The sequence below is a fragment of the Melanaphis sacchari genome, unplaced genomic scaffold (assembly GCF_002803265.2).
Source record: "Melanaphis sacchari strain LSU unplaced genomic scaffold, SCAv2.0 Contig4_pilon_pilon, whole genome shotgun sequence".
NCBI lineage: Eukaryota > Metazoa > Arthropoda > Insecta > Hemiptera > Aphididae > Melanaphis > Melanaphis sacchari.
In genome coordinates, this window is record NW_020271335.1 from 929,772 (window position 1) to 949,431 (window position 19,660).

At 24.4% G+C, this 19,660-nt stretch overlaps 4 protein-coding genes across 6 annotated transcripts; 1 reads left to right on the forward strand and 3 right to left on the reverse strand.

Moving 5' to 3' along the window:
• Positions 1-483: 483 nt before the first annotated feature.
• On the reverse strand, positions 484-3,451 carry LOC112598810 (WD repeat-containing protein 48). The gene is made up of 10 exons (XM_025345434.1): positions 3,398-3,451; positions 3,078-3,297; positions 2,660-2,875; positions 2,295-2,590; positions 2,030-2,215; positions 1,716-1,898; positions 1,540-1,647; positions 1,330-1,429; positions 905-1,262; positions 484-834 (listed from the first exon to the last, which is right to left on the reverse strand). Exons 1-10 carry the CDS (start codon positions 3,449-3,451, stop codon positions 546-548), a joined length of 2,010 nt encoding a protein of 669 aa, XP_025201219.1. The 3' UTR covers positions 484-545.
• A 2,024-nt stretch (positions 3,452-5,475) lies between these two features.
• On the reverse strand, positions 5,476-7,953 carry LOC112599009 (60S ribosomal protein L7). Its single transcript, XM_025345708.1, has 6 exons — positions 7,850-7,953; positions 7,556-7,652; positions 6,450-6,625; positions 6,294-6,384; positions 5,976-6,230; positions 5,476-5,611 (listed from the first exon to the last, which is right to left on the reverse strand). Exons 1-6 carry the CDS (start codon positions 7,861-7,863, stop codon positions 5,501-5,503), a joined length of 744 nt encoding a protein of 247 aa, XP_025201493.1. The 5' UTR covers positions 7,864-7,953; the 3' UTR covers positions 5,476-5,500.
• A 2,088-nt stretch (positions 7,954-10,041) lies between these two features.
• Positions 10,042-12,034, forward strand: LOC112599008. Its single transcript, XM_025345707.1, has one exon. The coding sequence runs from the start codon at positions 10,573-10,575 to the stop codon at positions 11,989-11,991; it is 1,419 nt and encodes a 472-aa protein (XP_025201492.1). The 5' UTR covers positions 10,042-10,572; the 3' UTR covers positions 11,992-12,034.
• Positions 12,035-12,496: 462 nt separating this feature from the next.
• LOC112599007 (ADP-ribosylation factor GTPase-activating protein 2) lies at positions 12,497-19,444 on the reverse strand. Of its 3 annotated transcripts, XM_025345703.1 has the most exons (12): positions 19,331-19,444; positions 19,164-19,259; positions 18,131-18,322; positions 17,901-18,032; positions 17,356-17,481; positions 17,169-17,285; positions 15,988-16,140; positions 15,782-15,912; positions 15,564-15,710; positions 14,469-14,784; positions 13,003-13,206; positions 12,497-12,889 (listed from the first exon to the last, which is right to left on the reverse strand). In XM_025345703.1, exons 2-12 carry the CDS (start codon positions 19,236-19,238, stop codon positions 12,869-12,871), a joined length of 1,614 nt encoding a protein of 537 aa, XP_025201488.1. In that variant the 5' UTR covers positions 19,239-19,259; positions 19,331-19,444; the 3' UTR covers positions 12,497-12,868. The 3 variants fall into 3 exon arrangements, with proteins under 3 accessions (XP_025201488.1, XP_025201489.1, XP_025201491.1); XM_025345704.1 differs by lacking the exon at positions 19,331-19,444 and having other exon boundaries at positions 19,164-19,311; XM_025345706.1 differs by lacking the exon at positions 12,497-12,889 and having other exon boundaries at positions 12,991-13,206.
• Between the last annotated feature and the right edge of the window lie 216 nt (positions 19,445-19,660).

Genomic DNA, 19,660 nt, shown 5'->3' on the forward strand with positions numbered 1-19,660 from the left:
AATACCGGACCTACTTTTATAATATTTAAAATATATTACATTAAGTAAATTAGTTTTAAATGATTTGTATCAATTTGTATGTTATCATAATGTTACCAAAATTAAAAATAATTTAAAATGAAAGATAATAATACCAAAAAATAAATAAATTAGTCTTCTTTTCAAACATTTTTGTAATTCTTAAGAAAATATTATAATCAAATTAAATTTGATTTGATACCAATATTTTTTACATGGTAATAATATAATTTAATCTATTTTTGGTTATATTATATACAGGTTAGTTAAAATTACACTTATTTTTTTTTAATGTGATATGAATTTAATGTTTAACATTAATACTTTTGATGTGAATACATTTTATAACTTAAAACAGTATCATCATAATTGAATATACATTTTTTTTATTTGCAAACAATGGAAAAAAAATATATCAACAATTTTATAAAAATTGGTTGAACTTTATAATATTTAAAAAGGTAACTAAATAAATAAAGAATAAGAAGATAATAATTTAAAATATACCATGAAGTAAAAATTACTTTTTAATGTTTGGCCTTGAAGTATATTGTTAAATCAGCTGAAGATTTCCAAATGAAATGTTTCAAAGTCCTTAAATCCATTGTAGGAGAAAGTATTTGATCGTTACAACTTAATTCAAAATTTTTCTCTGGTGTATTTCCTTGTAGATGATTACTTATGCAATCTGAAGTTTTATTATATGGACTACTTCCATCATTTTCAGATAACTTTTCATGGATATACTCAGCTATTTTCTGGACTTGAATAAAGTCATTTGCCACTAAGCGGTCTCGACTTGGACGAAGAGTACCACTATAAATGAGTTTTTTTTTTTAAAGTTATTAATAAAGAATATTAAATATATTAATAAATATTAACATACTTTTTTACAGGCCTAATACAAGTATTTGATAGAGGCACGAGATAAAATGATATCTTGAGGGCTTTAGGTATACTTTTTTCAACAATAACATTCATAACCCAAGAAGGAATAGTTTCATTTAAAATTGATACATCGTTTTCATCTCCAGCCTGGCTGACTAACATTCTATACAGACAGCGACCACCAACTTCACTTATCATAAGTGGTGTATGTTTAGGAATTCTACAACACTGAGAATCTAATTTTGTCTGAGCATTGAGTTCTGTAGACTGGGCTCCATCAGAAGATCCATGGTCTGTTTGAATACGATTAAGCCAATTTTCTAACAGTGATCGCAACATCCGATTTCCATAATTTACTAATAAATAAACACAAATTATATATCTTAACTATTAGAAATTAAATTAAATGAATACTATAATTACCCCTTAAATTATCATCTGTGACATTAATTCCTGCTTCCTTAGCAGAAACCCAAGCCGCAAAACAATCATTTTCATCTTGTCCCAAATGAATTGTTAACATCTAATACAAATTAAGAAATTGCCATATATTTCAATTATATTATTTCTTAATTCTTATTTAATTAAATACTAATATAAATTTAACTAATAAGCAATACAAAATAAATATACCCCTGTTTTTAAATCAACACTAAACCAGTTTGGTATATATATTACACGATGTCGTTTTTTTATTTCTTCATCAAAATCGACTTCACCTAAATCTTGAAGTTTAGAAGCCTACATAATTAAAAAAATATATCAATTAAATAAATTAATGTATTAAGATTAATTTATAAAATAATAACCTTAAGGACATCATAAACCGCAACATTTTTTTCTGTATCTTGTGTCAGTATAGTTCGTTTATCATTCAGTACATGGTATTTTCGTATAGCAGCAGCTCCTTTAAGTGTTCTAAATGGTTCTTGATTATATGGTTCTGTTGGAACATCCTCAAAATCAGCTGTTTCATCACTTTTTTTTAATCGCTAAAATTTAAAAAAAATAAAATATTATTTTTTTGAATACTTATTATTATAGACTTTCTATTTAAATTAACATCATAACAAGCAATTTTTTTTATTTTTAACATTAAATTATTTTCAAAATTAATGCTCACCCAGCAATTAATTGAGGACTCAGATGTGGCTACCCAAATAGCACTCATATCAGGCGTTGTAACCATTTTCACAACTGGAGCAGACTCATTACATATAAGTTGAACCCTATTAGGATTTTTTAAATCTGTCATATAAATTTTTTTATCACGACCACCAGATACGACATGGGAAAGATTTTCAGTTGCCTATGAACATAAAAAAATAATTTGAATTGTATATTATTTTATGAAATAATAACTTAAATTTAAAGTAATTAATTATTACTGCTAATGCCCAAACTCCTTCTTTGTGAATTCTTAGAGTTTGAATGCATTGTTGTTGTCCTAAGGACCATAATTTAATAGTTCCATCTGAACTACCCGATAGGCATTGTGTACCATCACGATTTACAACTAAAGCTTTTACATTGTCTGTATGACCTATTAATTTCATCATACAGTCACTTGTCCTTGTGTCCCATACTCGTAAGACTTTTTCTGTACTTCCACTAATTAAAACTGTACCACTATTGTTCATTGCCAAACTGTATATAGAGTTTTTGCTACCAGGCAGGGAAGCCGCTAAATATATAGTTCAATAATTAATAATAACAAATCTTTATTTTATGTTATAACTCTTAAATAACGTACTTGTAACAGTATTGTTAGTAGTAGTTAAAGTAGTCAACATATTAACATCCCACATAAATATTGTCTTGTCTAACCCGGCAGACGCGACTACTTCTTTATCACGAGCATATGCTAAAGCTCGAACATAATCTTTATGAGTTCGTAAGGTTGATAAACAAGTATTTTCTTTTCGAAGTCCCCATAATTTAACAGTGGTATCTGAACTTGCAGAAATTACTGAAAACACAATATTTAAATTAAATTATTATATAATAGAAAATAAGAATAGTGGTAAACATAGATCTTGAAAAAATTTGAAGATAACAACACTTGCTTCAATAACATTGAGATATTTTTTACACTTATTAGATATTTTAGATATGTTAAATATAAGATTAGCAAAATCATTTTAAATATAAAAAATCATTAAGCAACTTACAATAATTTCCACCGCAACATAAAACAATATCATTAACCCAATCAGTATGATGTTCTAATGACCGTAAATATGTAGCTTCAACATTATCTCGGACATCCCATTGTCGTATTATTCCGTCTCGACCAGCAGAATATAATATTCCTTGTTTGGAATCTAACTGCAAAGAATTAATTCCAGCTCTATGTCTACGTTCTTCTTCATCACGAATAACAAATGAAATCTATTATTGAAATAAAAAACATATTATTTTAAACATTGTTAGAACGTTAAGTTAAAACATCAAAACATCTATATGGATTAAAAAATAAAATCATCATTACTTGAACTTTTTTACGCCCAGGCTGTGCAAGACAATTTTTATGTAAAGTACTCATTTTGTGCTAAAATTATAGTAGAATTACAAATATCCAATGCATTTCTCTGTAAATTGATCGAATCGACTATACGATCATTAAAATATAGGCATTGATTATATCTCTTCTTAGAACAATACTTAAAATTATTGTTCTGTTTCTAAAAACCATTAAGTACATTCCGTAAACAGTATTAACTATTGAATACCGATTGGCGATAATAATATATTTATTTAACACGTTAATATGTTATGTTTGCAGAACATAATATGATTATATGACAAAATTTGGAATTGTTAAATAATAATATAAAATATTATGAATAATAATTTATATTATTAAATATATTTTATCATTTAAAATGTAAATACAATATTAGGTGATAAGATAAGATCAGATAATATCATGGCTTAAAAACCAAAATATTATCTGTCAATTTAAATTTCGAGTATTTCGTAAACTATGGTAGAATCATAATGATTAATGACCATACAATAAAAATAAGAATGCACGTTAAAGATTAGACTATTCACTATTTAGTACTCACTATTAAGTACCAACATCGATTTATAGACTAGATTATAAAATATTATATAATCTATGGTACTACCTTGTAGCATAGATTAAATATATATAATATATTATTTAATCTATGATTGTAGTTAGAAATGTTAGAATGAATAGAATGATAGAATGTGTTCTAGTGGAGTACTCAATTATGTTCATAAAAAACGGTTTATTAAGGACGAATTGGTAAATAATATTTTGAAAATAATCCTTACTTTTTTGAAACGTATTTCAAAACAATTTTTCTCTCCACGCTAAAAGTTTAGTTTTAAAAAACATACTTTTGTTATTTACTCCTAAGTTATCAACAAGAATTATTTACAAATTAACTATACTGTATAATGTATAAATAGGTAATATAAATTAATTCATATGGTGTAAATATTTTCAACAGATTAGAAAAACAATTAACAATTAGCAACATTTATAATTACATTTAATGTCACTGACAACTATTAGAATTTAAAATACATAATAAAATAATATACTTAATGCACACCATTCATCCTAAACTTTAATATTTATATTTTTTTTTACGAAAAAAAAAATTATAAGACATTTTTCATTTCTTTTTAAATATTGCTATGGTTATTATGATTTATGAATATATTCCAGCTATCCAATAAACTCCTGGATTTTTATCAGTATCGTGAAAATCTCGATTAGTTCAAAAACTAAAATTGATTTATTGGGGGATGGAGTGTCGTGTAAATTTAAAAATTAGGTTTGTATGTTTATAAAAAACAGACGTGCTTTAATATAATCTCGAAAAATTAATTTTATTTAGAGTAGGGCGAGAAAAACGTATTTCTGGCCACTTCGTGTAATATTTATCTAGCTAGGAAATCAGTCTTGCAAATTTCAAAACTATAAGCTTGCATGTTCACAAGAATGGTGTACATTAATCGTACTATATTAATTTCTATAATAGTAAATTTTACCATGAAAAGGTAGAAAATACACATTTCTACCCATTTTACGAATTTTTGATTTGTCATGTATTAGAGCCAAGAAGGAATGGAGTAGTGATAGTAGTGTCATGTCCTTTTTATGCCATTGACATTTTGGATAGGTACCTACTACCTAGTGAACGGACCAATTCGGTTAAGTAGGTGTCAACATCAATATCACTGTTATGCAATAAAGGTATCAATGCCAACAAGGCCGTCAGACTTCGATCTTTTTAAGTTTTACCACTTAAGTCGTTAAACTATTAAATTTCTCTCTGACCAAAATGGAACATCAGTAATCATTAAATATTTATCTTTGGTTAATTAGATATTACAATAATATAATAATGCATATTCATTTTAAATAGGTTTAAAGGTGAATAACATGATCATTACTATCATAATTTTAAAGATATCTATCATCTTATTGTATTACAACTTACTAAGAACATATCTTTAGTTATCAAAAAACATGTGAAGAATAGGATTAGGTTACTACATATTATTAATAAAATGAAAAAACAAAAAAAAAATTGTAAAACATTTAATGTATTTAAACCATTTTTCTCAATAATCTGTTAATGGTATCTTCACGGTTTCCAAAATCTCCACCTTCAACATAGTGATTGGTCTTCTTACGCCAGCCTCCAGTTGGGGTGTTTAACTACAAGGATAAAAAAATAAAAAGATTAATTATAGGAATATAGAATCAAAGAATATTTAAAACATAAACTAAATCTTGTTTAATAGTACATAATATCTATTTATATAGATGCAAAAATAGGAAAATTATTATTTATCAATTAATAAAAATGGATTAAAATTTTTTTTTTGTATAAAAAACAATTTTTTACTGAATTTATCATAATTTATAAGAAAGATATTATTTAAACAATAAGAATATTGAAAAATAAAACATATCATTTCATTATTTGCTCTATGACAACTTGGAAGGTGCAACAGCTAAATTGATGCCATACCATGGATGTGTCAATTATGAATATAAATCATAGGAATTCAACACTTACTTTGAAAGGCCAAAGGAAGTTCATGGCATACTTGAATCGACGATCAGCTCTGTATATACAATGAACTAAATCTTCCGTGCATATGATACCATATTTTCCCAATTTCTTTTCAATCATTTCATTGTTAGTGATCGGAATGCGTTGACCCTTGATTTTGGCAAATCCTCTTTTGTAGACCAATTCCCTTACACTCTTCAAGTTAGGATATCCCCAAGTTACATATGGTTCACAAATCCTCAACATATTTAATGTTGCCTAAATATAATAATAAAAAAGTTAAGAAATAATACATAGTATTTACATTAATTAAATTATTACTTTGTTTAATTTGATAAATATTCCATTGTTGATCTGACGTAATCTGAACAGTTGCAATACTTTTTTCACTTTAGGAGCCACTTGATTCACACTAAATCATTATTCATAACAATTTATTAGAAATTATATTCCAATAGATTTAAAATGTAAACATACCCACGAATACGGATGATGAATGCTAATTTTGGTTCAGGAGGAATATAAAAATCACCAGCTTTTTTAGCATTCCTTGCTAAACGGATTTCATCTCTTTCCTTCATTCTAAATTCCTTAACATAAGCTTCAGCGCGTTTAAAATACTTCTTAGTTTTTTTCACGCGTTCTTTACGTTCCTAATTAAAAAAATAAACAATATTATAAATATCAATCTGAAGAACTACGAAAAATAAGTATTGGAAGAATATTTTACACAATTATCTTCAAAGTACAAAAAACAAGTGTTAATAATATATAAATTAATCATAGATATAATACAATAATAATATTTGTTATTGAAATACAGCCTATATACTTTTATTAGTTTCTTATTTAAATCACAAATATACATTTATCAATACAAAAGTACTACATAATAATTTTAGTGAATGTATAATATAAATTCATTACATATGTAATAAATCAAATATTTTGATTTAATGAAAATCAATAAATGTTTCACTGCATTATAGGAAGCATAGATATTTTCAATTAAGTAAAATAAATTAGTTTGCTAATATAGGCAAATAAATACTTGTTAAAATACAAAATAATAATAAAAAAAAATTTAAAAAATACTATAAAAATGCAGATGTGCGTAATTTAACAATAAATCACATTATTATATACTTGAATAAGTTGTACAACAAATTCAAGATAAAATTAAATAAGTTTGATTTAACAGATACCGATCAAAATGAAAAAAAATAGTTAGTTACCAATTATGATCAAAAAATCATTGCAAGTAAATACCTAATACAAATTCAAATATTTCTACTGGTTATTAGACTAAGTAAATAATTTGAATATTTTCTTCACTAGTTAAATTAGTGCAATTTAAATTGTAAAATAAAGTAAATAAATGTAAACTCAATAAGATAAAATAGAATGAGAAAAAAATAAATATTTAACGACAGAGTAAATTTAATAATACTGTGTGGTTAAGTTATAAGATCAAAAACATATGAATCTATATAAAATACAGATTTAACTAAAATATTTTAAGAAAATTAAGCTGTGAAGACTAATTTAAATTGATAGGAAATTAAGTTTTATTTTTTACACACCTCAATAGCTTTCTTCAATGATTTAAGTTTGAATGCTGTACGAGCCTTACGTCTTTTGAGTACAGACTCCGGCACCGCCGGAAGCCTTTTGGGGGCACTGTAAACATTAAATAATGGTCATTATAAATATTTCTTATTAACATTATGAAGACAAAAAAATCTTTTGCATTGGTCTTCATTAAAAAATAAATGATAAATAATATATGTTTAAATAACACTTTTTCAGAATTCATAAACAAATTCTGAATATGTCTTTACGTTAAATGGATTAATATGGATAAAAATTATTACTCATTGTCATCAACCATTTTTGCAGAACGGGATAGAAACTAACGACACAACAAGTAAACTGTAAATACAAGTTGCACTAAAATGAATGATCCCGTGTAGAAAATTGAAATTGAATTTTTAAGGTTAGTATGTTAGTTATACCAGTTATACCGATAATCACGAGTACAGTGTGACCGTTTTAATCGCGTTTAACTAATGCACTGTTATGTGTTATCAATTATAAGTTATAACATTGATCTTATACAAGCAATAAAAGTCAAAAATAGTTCCATAAAGATCTTTTCAGTGTTCTGCGGAACTTAAGTAATTTTTTTTAAATTTTCAAGTGAATTACTTTAAAATATCTAACTAAATATTAGTAGGGGAAGAAAATGTTTTTAAAAATGTATCAATAAAGCCCATTACATGAAGATTAGAGATCTAATCTTTAATCTTCATGGCTCAATATTAAGAATATTACTTATTAATTATTAATAATCATGGATATCCGTGGTAATAATAAAAATTAAAAAGCAATTTCACTTATCTCATTAAAATTAAAATTTACTTAATTAAATTCACCCAAGTATTATTAAATAAAATTATTAATATTTTTGTTTTTTTTTTTTAACATATTTTTTGAATTAAATATCTTTAACATATTGTTATTATACGATATAATTATTATTTGTATTGAAAATAATTTTAAAAATAAAGTGAGGATTCCTCGATAAAAGTGAACATCAAAATGGGTTTCATGGATAAAAATGCTTAAGATATGATGGTTTAAAGTTTTAAGAGGGCGTCACAGTAGGAAAAATCGACTGTAAAACATGCTTTCGTACTTCCAATAGTTCTCAGGCCTCGTTGATGGTAGAAACATGGTTTTGGTATAAAAATAATCACGAGAAGTTGTACTAAATATTCTTGGAACAGAATTTTAAAATATTTTTTCTAACCAATTTTATTTGTGTTTGAAGTTTGTAAAATTTTCATTTTTTTTTTAAAAATTATATAAAATCGGCAAATTTAGATATCAAAAATCTGTTCCAAGAATATTTAGTACAACTCCTCGTGATTAAAAATTAAAATACTTAATACGATTTGGTATCACAATTCACCTCCACAAATTAGGTTAGGTTAAATTTGATCCGTATTTTGGATATTGTATTTCGCTACCAGAACGGCAATAAACAGAGCAATAAATGTATTGATTTTAATGATTTTATAATAATGTGTTTTTTATTTTTTTTGTGAGTTCATTATGTACACGACAAAAAAATCGATGAAATGCTTCGATTTTCAACTTTGAAGAGGGTTTTTGATAAAAAGATGAATTTAGTTTGTACTTAAAGAGGTTTAAGTCCCGGTACCTATTTTTTAAAATAAAAAATTAATATAAAACAAGAATTTTAACAGAAATCCAATATTTCATAAAATTGAATTTGTATTTTTACCATTTTTGGTATAACTAAGAACGAATAGCCTTAAATATACCATACCTACATGAAATTATTACCAAATATTTTATCATTTCTTATTTACATTAAAATTTCAGAAAAATGTATAATATAAACATTATAATATGACGTCTAATTAGAAGTATAAAGTTCGTACCATACTTACAGACATTAATAATTAACGAATGCCGATATCAGTTTCGATAGTGAATGTACTTATCAGCCATCATGTATTATTTTTAAAATGCATCAAATTAAATTATTGTGTCATCAAACAGTAGTCGACATGTGGTTCGATAATAGTTTTATAATTTTAAAGACTACACCGCTATATCATACATCACAAAAAATTAATTTTGATATAATTACTTAAAATTTAGAAATATGTTACTTTCCAACATTACCATTAAGTTACAACTTGAATTACTATAATATTAATACTTTGTTAAAAGCTTTTATTACCTGCTATATACACAAATATATATACTTATAATATGAGTTGATTTACATAGAATTAATTAAGTCAATAGTCATTGAATGTAACTATCTTTATTTTTTAATAAAAAAAATGACAGAATTAATTCACTTAATAAAGTCTTGTTTGGAGTAAGGGTTAAACTGCTTAGGATATTCAACAAAAAAATTATGGAGAATTATTTAATTTGTTACTAATTAAGGAATTCTATGTAAATTATGATTATTTAAATAAAGAAAAACTATCATTTTTGTAATAAAAGTGTATTTTTTAAAATTCCATAAATTATAATCTTGATATAAATAATACTATAAAATTAATGTTTGGCAAGAATACTTATGTAAGAATTCAGAAATTCAAGTAATGTAAATTGTAAAACAATGTGTCAGAAATTAAAATTTAGAAAAAAATTTAATTTTCAGATAGTATTAAATTTTAAACAACAATAGACATATTATTTTTTACAATAAATTTATATATTATTATTTATCGGTGCAACTCGTTTGCGCACAATCTACATTTTTTACCTAGATATCGATGACTCGTTTGCGCACAACGAAATCAGTCGTTTACCTGTAACGGACGACTCGTTTGCGCACAACATAAACACTGAGTAACATATATTTTATATTTTTAAATTTGGACTTACCTAAAGTAATTGAATTATCGGTAAAAATTATCAGTACAAATTACCAGCATATCAATAATCAATATATATCGATTTAAAATAATCGTCGTGTATTAGGAAAGCATAATACTTTTAAACAGTCGTTCGCCAGAAAGCTGTACTATAACAACTGACTATATTGACTATGGATATCGAAATTTGTGATGTTTTTGAAACGCGTCGAGGAAAAAAATGTTTAAACATAGAAAATTATAAATTTAGAGAATTCCGAACTTTAAAATCTGGTGATAAAAATTTTAGGTGTACAAATAAAAATTGTTCCGTAAGTGCTGTAGTTAGGTTAGTTAATGAATCATATAAAATTTTAAAAATTACAAACACGCATACCCATGACGAGTACGACGACCGAACAATTCATCGAGAAGTAGTAAGAAGCAATTTGAAACGTAGAGCCGAAGAGGATTTACATATTAAACCAAATAAACTAATACGCCGGGAATTGAAAAACAACGAAAAATCTGAACATCTTCAATATAGCGATATGAAATTAATTCGAAGATCCATGTATGAAAAACGAAAAAAATCCTTTCCAAACATACCGAGATCTTTAGAAGATGCTAAAAAACAATTAGTTGATGATCAGCATAATATTACTTACAAAGGTAATAAATTTTGTTTCGTTAGTGATGATGAAAATATATTTATATTTACATGTAAACAAAATTTGGAATTGCTACAAAGTGCAGAACACGTTTTTGGGGATGGGACATTTTCATTCGCTCCGAAATATTTTGTTCAACTTTATACTATTCACGTATTTACAAACAATTTTTATGTTCCTGTGGCATTTTGTTTTTTAAGTAACAAACATACTGATACTTACATCAGTATGTGGAAAACATTACAAAATATATGTATTCAAATTACTGGTAATATAATAAATTTAAGCAATTTTCATGTCGACTTTGAAAAATCTGCGCATAATGCAGTATTGCAAATTTTCCCTAAATGCAAAATCATGTGTTGTAACTTTCATTTAGGGCAAAATTGGTTTAGGCATATTCAACAACATAAATTATTATCGAGCGAGTACTTAAACAACGACTCAGAAGTTGGAAAATGGATGAAATGTTTTTTTGGATTAAGTTATTTACCCCCTGACGAAGTTTCCGATGGATTTTGTGATCTTATGTCAATAGCACCAAGTACTACGTCTAATATTTCTATATTTTCCGATTATATTTTAGAAAATTACATAACATCGGACAGCAATTTCCCTCCAACATTATGGGCTTGTGAACCTACTAATAATCCTAAGACTACTAATGGTGCCGAGAGTTATCACAAACAATATAATAGTCAGTTTTACACTGCTCATCCGCACATACATCAAGTAATCGACGTCATTATTGGAATTCAAAGTGACACTGATTTAAAAATTAATTCGATAAACAATAAAATCATGAATTTCAAAAGAAAAGAGACAATTAATAAGGAGATACAATTGGAAAACATTTGGAATGAATATAAAAATAATATTATTAATCGTTTAACTTATATGAAGAAAATCGGACTTAAATGTCACCATTCTAAATTAGTATAATTTTATAACTAATAGACTACTATTATTACTTATTAAACCTACAATGCATGTTTTTTAATATATTTTAATTTTTGTAATATTAAAATCATATTTATAATAGATATATCTGAAGGTACTTACATATGTGCTATAATTATAAAACAAAAAAAAATTAAATATTCATGTAATTTTATTTTTATTGTGTAAATTAATAACGTAAAGTAACTTTTATTTTTGTACTTTTTTATTTAATTCAATATATAAATTTTAAATTAATAATTGACAATATTGTTTACGCGTATAATCATTGACGTTATTATTACTTTTATCTGTATTATATTATTGTATATATATCTTATTCTCGCCGATATCTGGTCGATCGATGTTAAATAATATAATAAATACTTAGAAATTCAAAATAATTAAATCTTAATTTATAAATTAATTTTTTTTATATACAATATGTATATATATATTATTATTTTATACAGTCTATTAATTAATTATAATTAAGCAAAATAAGGTAAATGTGCGCAAACGAGTTGTACCTTTATTATTTAAACCTAAAATATGTGTGCGCAAACGAGTTGTGATTTTGTGCGCAAACATGTTGTAAAAAAGGTAAATGTGCGCAAACGAGTCGCACCCTTATTTATTAAACTATTTATTTTTATGCTGTCACAAATTTTTAAAAAAAAAATTTCAAATTAATTTTTTAACACCTTGTTTACACATAAGTATACTTCCTTTATACTTTAAAGTAACAATATAATAAACTGATTTATTTACTAATATAATAATAATATGAAATAATTATTTACATAATGTATTTATATAAAACTGATACTATAATATAATTTATCAAATATATCTTATTGTATGCATTGAATTAACAACTTTAATAACCTCCATATTTTTCCTGTAAATAAAACACATAATAGTTATTTAATAATCAGATGCGATAAAAGTTATATGTATATTTAGTTATATACACATGTAAGTAATTTAAATATAATTTGTTTAATACTTTACCTGAAATGATGACATCATGCCATTAGCCAAAGATGATAATTTACCAGCTACTTTTGTTACACCTTGTTTAACACTTTCTTTAACATCATCTAAATCTGGTGGTTGGTATGTGGAATTGACACCTGTAATTTCTTCTCTGCCAAATAATTCTGCAGATGAAATACTATTACTTCCTTCAAAACGTGAAAGATTTGATTTCTCAGACTACAATTAAAATATAAATTATAGTTTAAAAACATGATTAAAATATCGCAGCATTTATCATTTCAGTTTTAATGAATACTCAATAGATATTAGATAAATAACAATATTTATTCATACAATATAAATACATAATAAATTATATAACACTATAACATACATATAGTAAAAGAAAGATAACTTTTAACAGCTAATAGATTTGTTTTTCAAAGTTTCAAATATTGTATGCAAAAAAAATTTTATATAAGCATAAAAATTATAATTCATAAATTACTAATTATAATCATACAAAATAAATAAAATAGAAAGATCATTACAAAATTACATAAGGTAGTTATAATTAACTATGAATTAAATTGAGTATTGAATACAGTGTAAGATAAAATTTAATAAAATATATCAGATTGTAAAAGAATTTTTAGAGGACACTTCACCATAATATGCTTTCTCTCCATCTTACATACATAACAATATAACATAGTAAAAACCATTTTACATAGGCAAGAACCATTGAGGTTGTAATCCAAACTTATTTTCAATGTCATAATCATACAAATATTATGGAATTTAAAATAATAAGAATTTTTTTGTATTGGTGATATTAAAAAATTAAAAACAATATTGCAGTTAAAAATCCCCTTTTTCTAGTGTGAAAACTTGGATACTTAATTTGGACACCAGTCTGGGGGATTCTTTATCGAATGAAACGGTTTTAACTATTTTGTACGTTTTTAAGATGAAGACACATGCAGATGAAGCGTCCTCTTAATAAGTAATTTTAATACTAAAATGTTTCATTTTAAGTAACTATTACCTATTATATTTTATTTTTTCTTTGGGATTAGAGATATTTTGGTGTCAGTTTAAATGAATATTGAGAAGATAATTTAATTGATTTGAAGATTGGCCATCTCAAAGTACAACTTGAATTGTATTATAATATTAAATTGATATACTACAAGTAAATTACTTTATAATATTTATTATTATTAAATTAATTTATTCATACTACGTAAAATATATTTATGGTGGAATCTTTTTTAAAACCTTTTTCTATAAATGATTTAATAACATTCCAAATTTTTTTAATGCTAATTTAATATAAAATAAATAATTTCTATTGCTTTTGTTACATTAATTATTTTTATTAATATAAAATTGCACAACACAACCAAATACCTATTATTTTTATAAAATTATCAGTGCCAAGCTGAAACAATATTTATATTTTAACTATCTTATATGTTATAATAAACATAACTTACTTGTGTTTGATTATCACCAAAATATTGAGTAGATGATATTGATTTAGCTCCACCAAATTTTTTATAAGCTTCATTATTTTCTGCAGGCTTTGGCACTAAATTTGTTGATCTATTAATTCTACCTTGTCTTCTATTGGAGTTTTCATTAAAAGAGTCCCAATTATCATTTTCAGCTTCTTTGTTTACTTTTTTAGCTGGCTTTATATTATCCCAATCATTTTTAATGACGTCAATGTTGGATGGAGTAAATGATAATTTTGAAGTTTTAATAGAATCATCAAAATCCATAAAGTCATCACTGGTAATTTGACAGTTTCTGTTTAAATAAATAAAAAGTAATTCTCCATAGGTCCAAAGATTATTATTTATTATTGTTTTATTTATGATAGCCAGGGATCTCCCCCCCTTAAGAAGTAATATAGAGACTGAGATGTTTTATTGTTTAAGTTAGTTGGTTTGGAGTCCTGCGTCATAGTGATTGTCTCGAGCAGATGTCCTGAGACCGAACTGTTATTTTTTTAATAATTATAAACATTTGATTAAAGTGATACTAGTGTTTTAATTTATAGTTCTCATTTTATTATCCACTGTTGACTATTAAAGTGGAAAATAGATAACAGCAATTTAAAACAGATTGACCGAAAGTGTAGAAATATAAAGAAAAAAGCATTAATGTGAAAAAATCATGAAAATATGCATTTAAATACCCTAACCTGTAAAAAATGAAAAAAATAAGCAAAATTAGATTTTTTATTGGTAGTATAAATAACATATTTTAGTTAAATCCTTTTTCTTATATGATGTAGCAAAACAAACATGCAAAAGCATTAAATTTACAATCCTGATTACAATAAATTAAATAGTGAAAAGGATATGCAATTGTTTTTATTAACTAAAATTATGAACAATAAAAATGTTTAAAAACTTACCAATACTTATAGTTTTAAATTATACTTTTAAAATTATATTAATTATAAATACTTTTATAATTTAGTATAACATGGAAGTTAAATATTTTAGATTCTGAATCAAGGTACAAATTACTTTATTTAAGTGTATTGTAATATTATTACAAAATAAATATTCAAATCTTACTTATTCATCATTTTTAAGATAATTTCAGGAGTTTTATCATCATCAAAACAATCATAAAATTGATCATCATTATGGTCTAATGTAGTTTGTTTTTTTACTTCTTTATCTAGTGTCATCATATCATTTAATGCTGAATGACTAACAATACTATTAACAAAATAATAATAATTAACATTCATGCAACTCTAATTTACTTATAGTTCAAACATTAAACATACTTTTTTGAAGTAAATCCCATACCAAGTCTTTCTAATTGAGCAGCTTTTTTAGGATCAACTTGTTTTAATTTTTCCTCTTCTTTACTCTTCTTTAAACTCAAATCATGATATGCTAATCTCATTGATGACATCTAAGGTAATTATAAGCTCAATTTTTTAAACTATAAATCTGGTTACAATAAAAATAGATATTAAATGTTATTTACCTGAGTTTCTTGGTCTTCATTGGATTTTTCTATGTTTACTGTTTTTTCTGGTTCGTTAAACTTCATTTTATCAGCTAATTCTGCTTCTTTTTCAATATCAGCAAAATTAGCATGTACTTTCTGAGCACCCATACCTAATCTTTTTCCTCCCAACTAAAATCAGATATATTAATTTTATTTTATAATAAAATATTTTTATCAAAAATTTTCAATAATTATCTATTTTTACAATTTATACATTAAAATAATTAAAACACAATGTACTAAGATGATCTGACAGTTACAATATAAAATAAAATTTAAATATTAATACCTTATGATACATGCTGAATATTAAATAGTAATTTATATATTTTGTTTTAATAGAATTTTTTTATTAAATTTATAACTTATGTCACAGAGGTATTACCTTTAGTATCGATATACCAAATCAATATATTTAAACACTTATTTTATTTTCCCAGCAATTAATAAGAAAGTTCAATTAAATAATATAAGTTTCAATTTTTTTTTTTATTATATTTAGTTTTTTAATTTTTCAAGATAGCCATTTTAATCAAGTGTTGAAAAAAATATACATATTAAAATTGATTAGAAATTGAACATAAAGTAAATTAAGTTTTTGGTTTTATAACAATATAAAAATAATTTTGCCAATACAGCAATGTTTGCATAACACAAATTGCATGATTTAATCAACATTAATGGAATTTTTTTAAGAAGATTTGTCAGAAAAATTATTTATCTCCAAGAACTGACCAATCTTATATAGTGCCCATTCACAAAGTTGTAAATGCATTTTTTCATTATCTGAATGACACTGTTGAAAAAATTTGGTTTTCTATTTTTGAGTTATGTTCTATGAAGTGACATTTATTTATTCTAAATTGCATGCATTAATAACGTACAAAAAGTTTTAGATATAGCTACACTTCTAAAAATGTTAATGGTATCATCAAAATTTATTTTACTCTTTAATCTATTTGACCTATTTTATCATTGACATTATAAAAAAGTTAAAATTATGTTTTTGAGAAAATTAGAAAATCAAGAAAGAAATAACACTATACAAATTAATATCATGTTTTATTTTATGTTGAAAATTTAAAAACTAAATTAAATAAAAATTTGTTTTAAAAAAAATGTTGATGCAGGACTTCTTGAATATATTGTTTACTTACACCAGATCTTTTACTGTGTGCTTGACGACCTCCTAATAAAGATTTATGATCTATTGATTTCTGTACTACATCATTTAAAACTTTAGTACCTTCTTGAAAAGTTGAATCACCATTATCCTAAAAATAATATACTTTTTAAAACTTCTCAATATAAATGATAATTGTAAAGGCTGTATTATACACATACTTGTTTAAAGGGCATAAAATTGTTACTTAAAAAATTGTCATTACATGAATTAACATTAGTTGTATGTTGTTCAAAAAAATCTATTGGTTTCACTTCAATAGTTTCGTGCGATTGGTCCAAAAATAACTAAATATAACATAAAAATTAATGATTAAGGCCCCTGCAAACAAGTTATGTACATGCTATTCTTTCATGAATACTGATACTGTTTATAATTGTGTTTGTAATATAATAACTTACATGAGATATTTAACATACATATTATATTGTATTGAAATGCATTTATAATTTAAGCAAATCAAAATATTAAATACCATTTTATTAAGGTTAAGTAGCTTATACCACACAGATATTTTGGATGTTAAAAGTCAGTATAATGAATATATCATATACTATTATAATATCATTGTACAAATACAAAACTATAGTTCATAGTTCTATAGCTAGTTTACTATGAGATAGTTATGGAATTTAATTTAGATATTTTTTTCATAAAAAATAACATAACAATACATTAATAAAACTTCTTAAGGGATATAAAATACCTGTGTTCCATAGGTTTTCATTGCTTGTTTAGCACTTTGTAAGAGTTTATCTCTATATAATTGAGCAGCTCTGGAATTATATTTTTGTTGTGCATCTTTAGACATGCAATTATGTTGCCTGAAAAAAACTGTCTACAATATACCACACACACACACACACACACACACACACAAGTTATAAGTATATAATGTTAAAATTATTGAGAAATAAAAATTAAAGTAATTATTACAGCATTTGAATTTCCGCCTAATTGCATTTGCCGCAATTGCAACCATGTCCAATTTGTGTCTAGTTGAGTAGATCTTACAAAAGTCAAATGAACTCCCAAGCTCCTATGTACTGCAGAACAATCCAAACAAATAAACACACCATATGTTATACTTGACCATGTTGGATTTTTTGAATTACAGTCAAAACATGTCTGAAACAGTTATTATTATTTTTTTATTTAAATAAACTGGTATCAACACTGATCATTGGGTTAAATTAATAATATGTATTTACATGCTTGTATGTAAAATAAAAGTACAATAATGCACAAATCATAATAATAAAATTATTTAAATACTATGTGATAGGTAGGGTAATTTTATCTAATTAAATATATTAGTGGTGATACATTTTACTTAATGAAGTGAATGATTCTGAAAGTATAATATTTGTACTTAATTAATCAATATGTATTCAGATTTATTAAGCGTCCTTAATCAATACTATAAGTTTATTGGAACACATTATAATTATTGTTAATAAATAAAAATAAACTTTGGAAATCATACTTTTGTGAGTTCAAACAATGTACTAAGAGAAACCATAAGCATCTACAAAACTATATGCAATTAGTGAAATAATTGAATCAAGAAAAATAAAAATTTTAATATTTAATAAACATGAATGATTTTATATAAAAAATCAAAAAATTTTTTTTGTAAGAATCATATTAGGTACATACAATACCTATCATCAAATAAAATGCATATTTTTATATTATACTAAATTTAAATATAAAAATGATATATGCACTTATAAATTCTTTGATTATTTAATAATATCAGTCAATGATCAAGTTAAGTTCTTATGTGTCATGTAAAATTTATTATCAACTCATATTATAATTGTACATTAGGTATACACATTAAAGTGTCTAATAAAATCTTTTATTAGATAGTAAAGTAGATTAAATATTTATTTTCAACTCTTTATATTATTATAATAGTCAATAGGTTTTATTTATCTTACAGTAATATTTTAAATATATTTACTTTATTCATTGGCAATGCTCTAAGCCGTTGAAATACAACTTCTATGTCTTCACTGTTAACTTTTGCTTCAGACATATTGATATTTAAAAGTGGTAACTACAACAGTATTGTATAATTTATACTATATACAAGAAGTAACAAATGAATAATGAATGATCCTATGTCACCTGTAATTACGTCAGTGAATATAAATGGTAATAGTGTAAGACAATTTTAAAACAAAATAACTTTTTGTTGAATACGATAAATAATTCATTTGCTATATTATATTATTTTAATAAAATCTTAAACCTTGAAAAGTTGTAATAAATTTTAATAAAATTATAAACTTCGGAAAATGAGAAAGAGAAACTAATTTATTGATAAGATGAAATAGAATCTCAAATACATTCAGTATGACCGGAGATGACGTTTACCATGATGATGTCATCAAATAACAGAATATTTTCAATTTTTATTGGAAATTTGGTACAATTGATCATTATCAAATTTTGTTA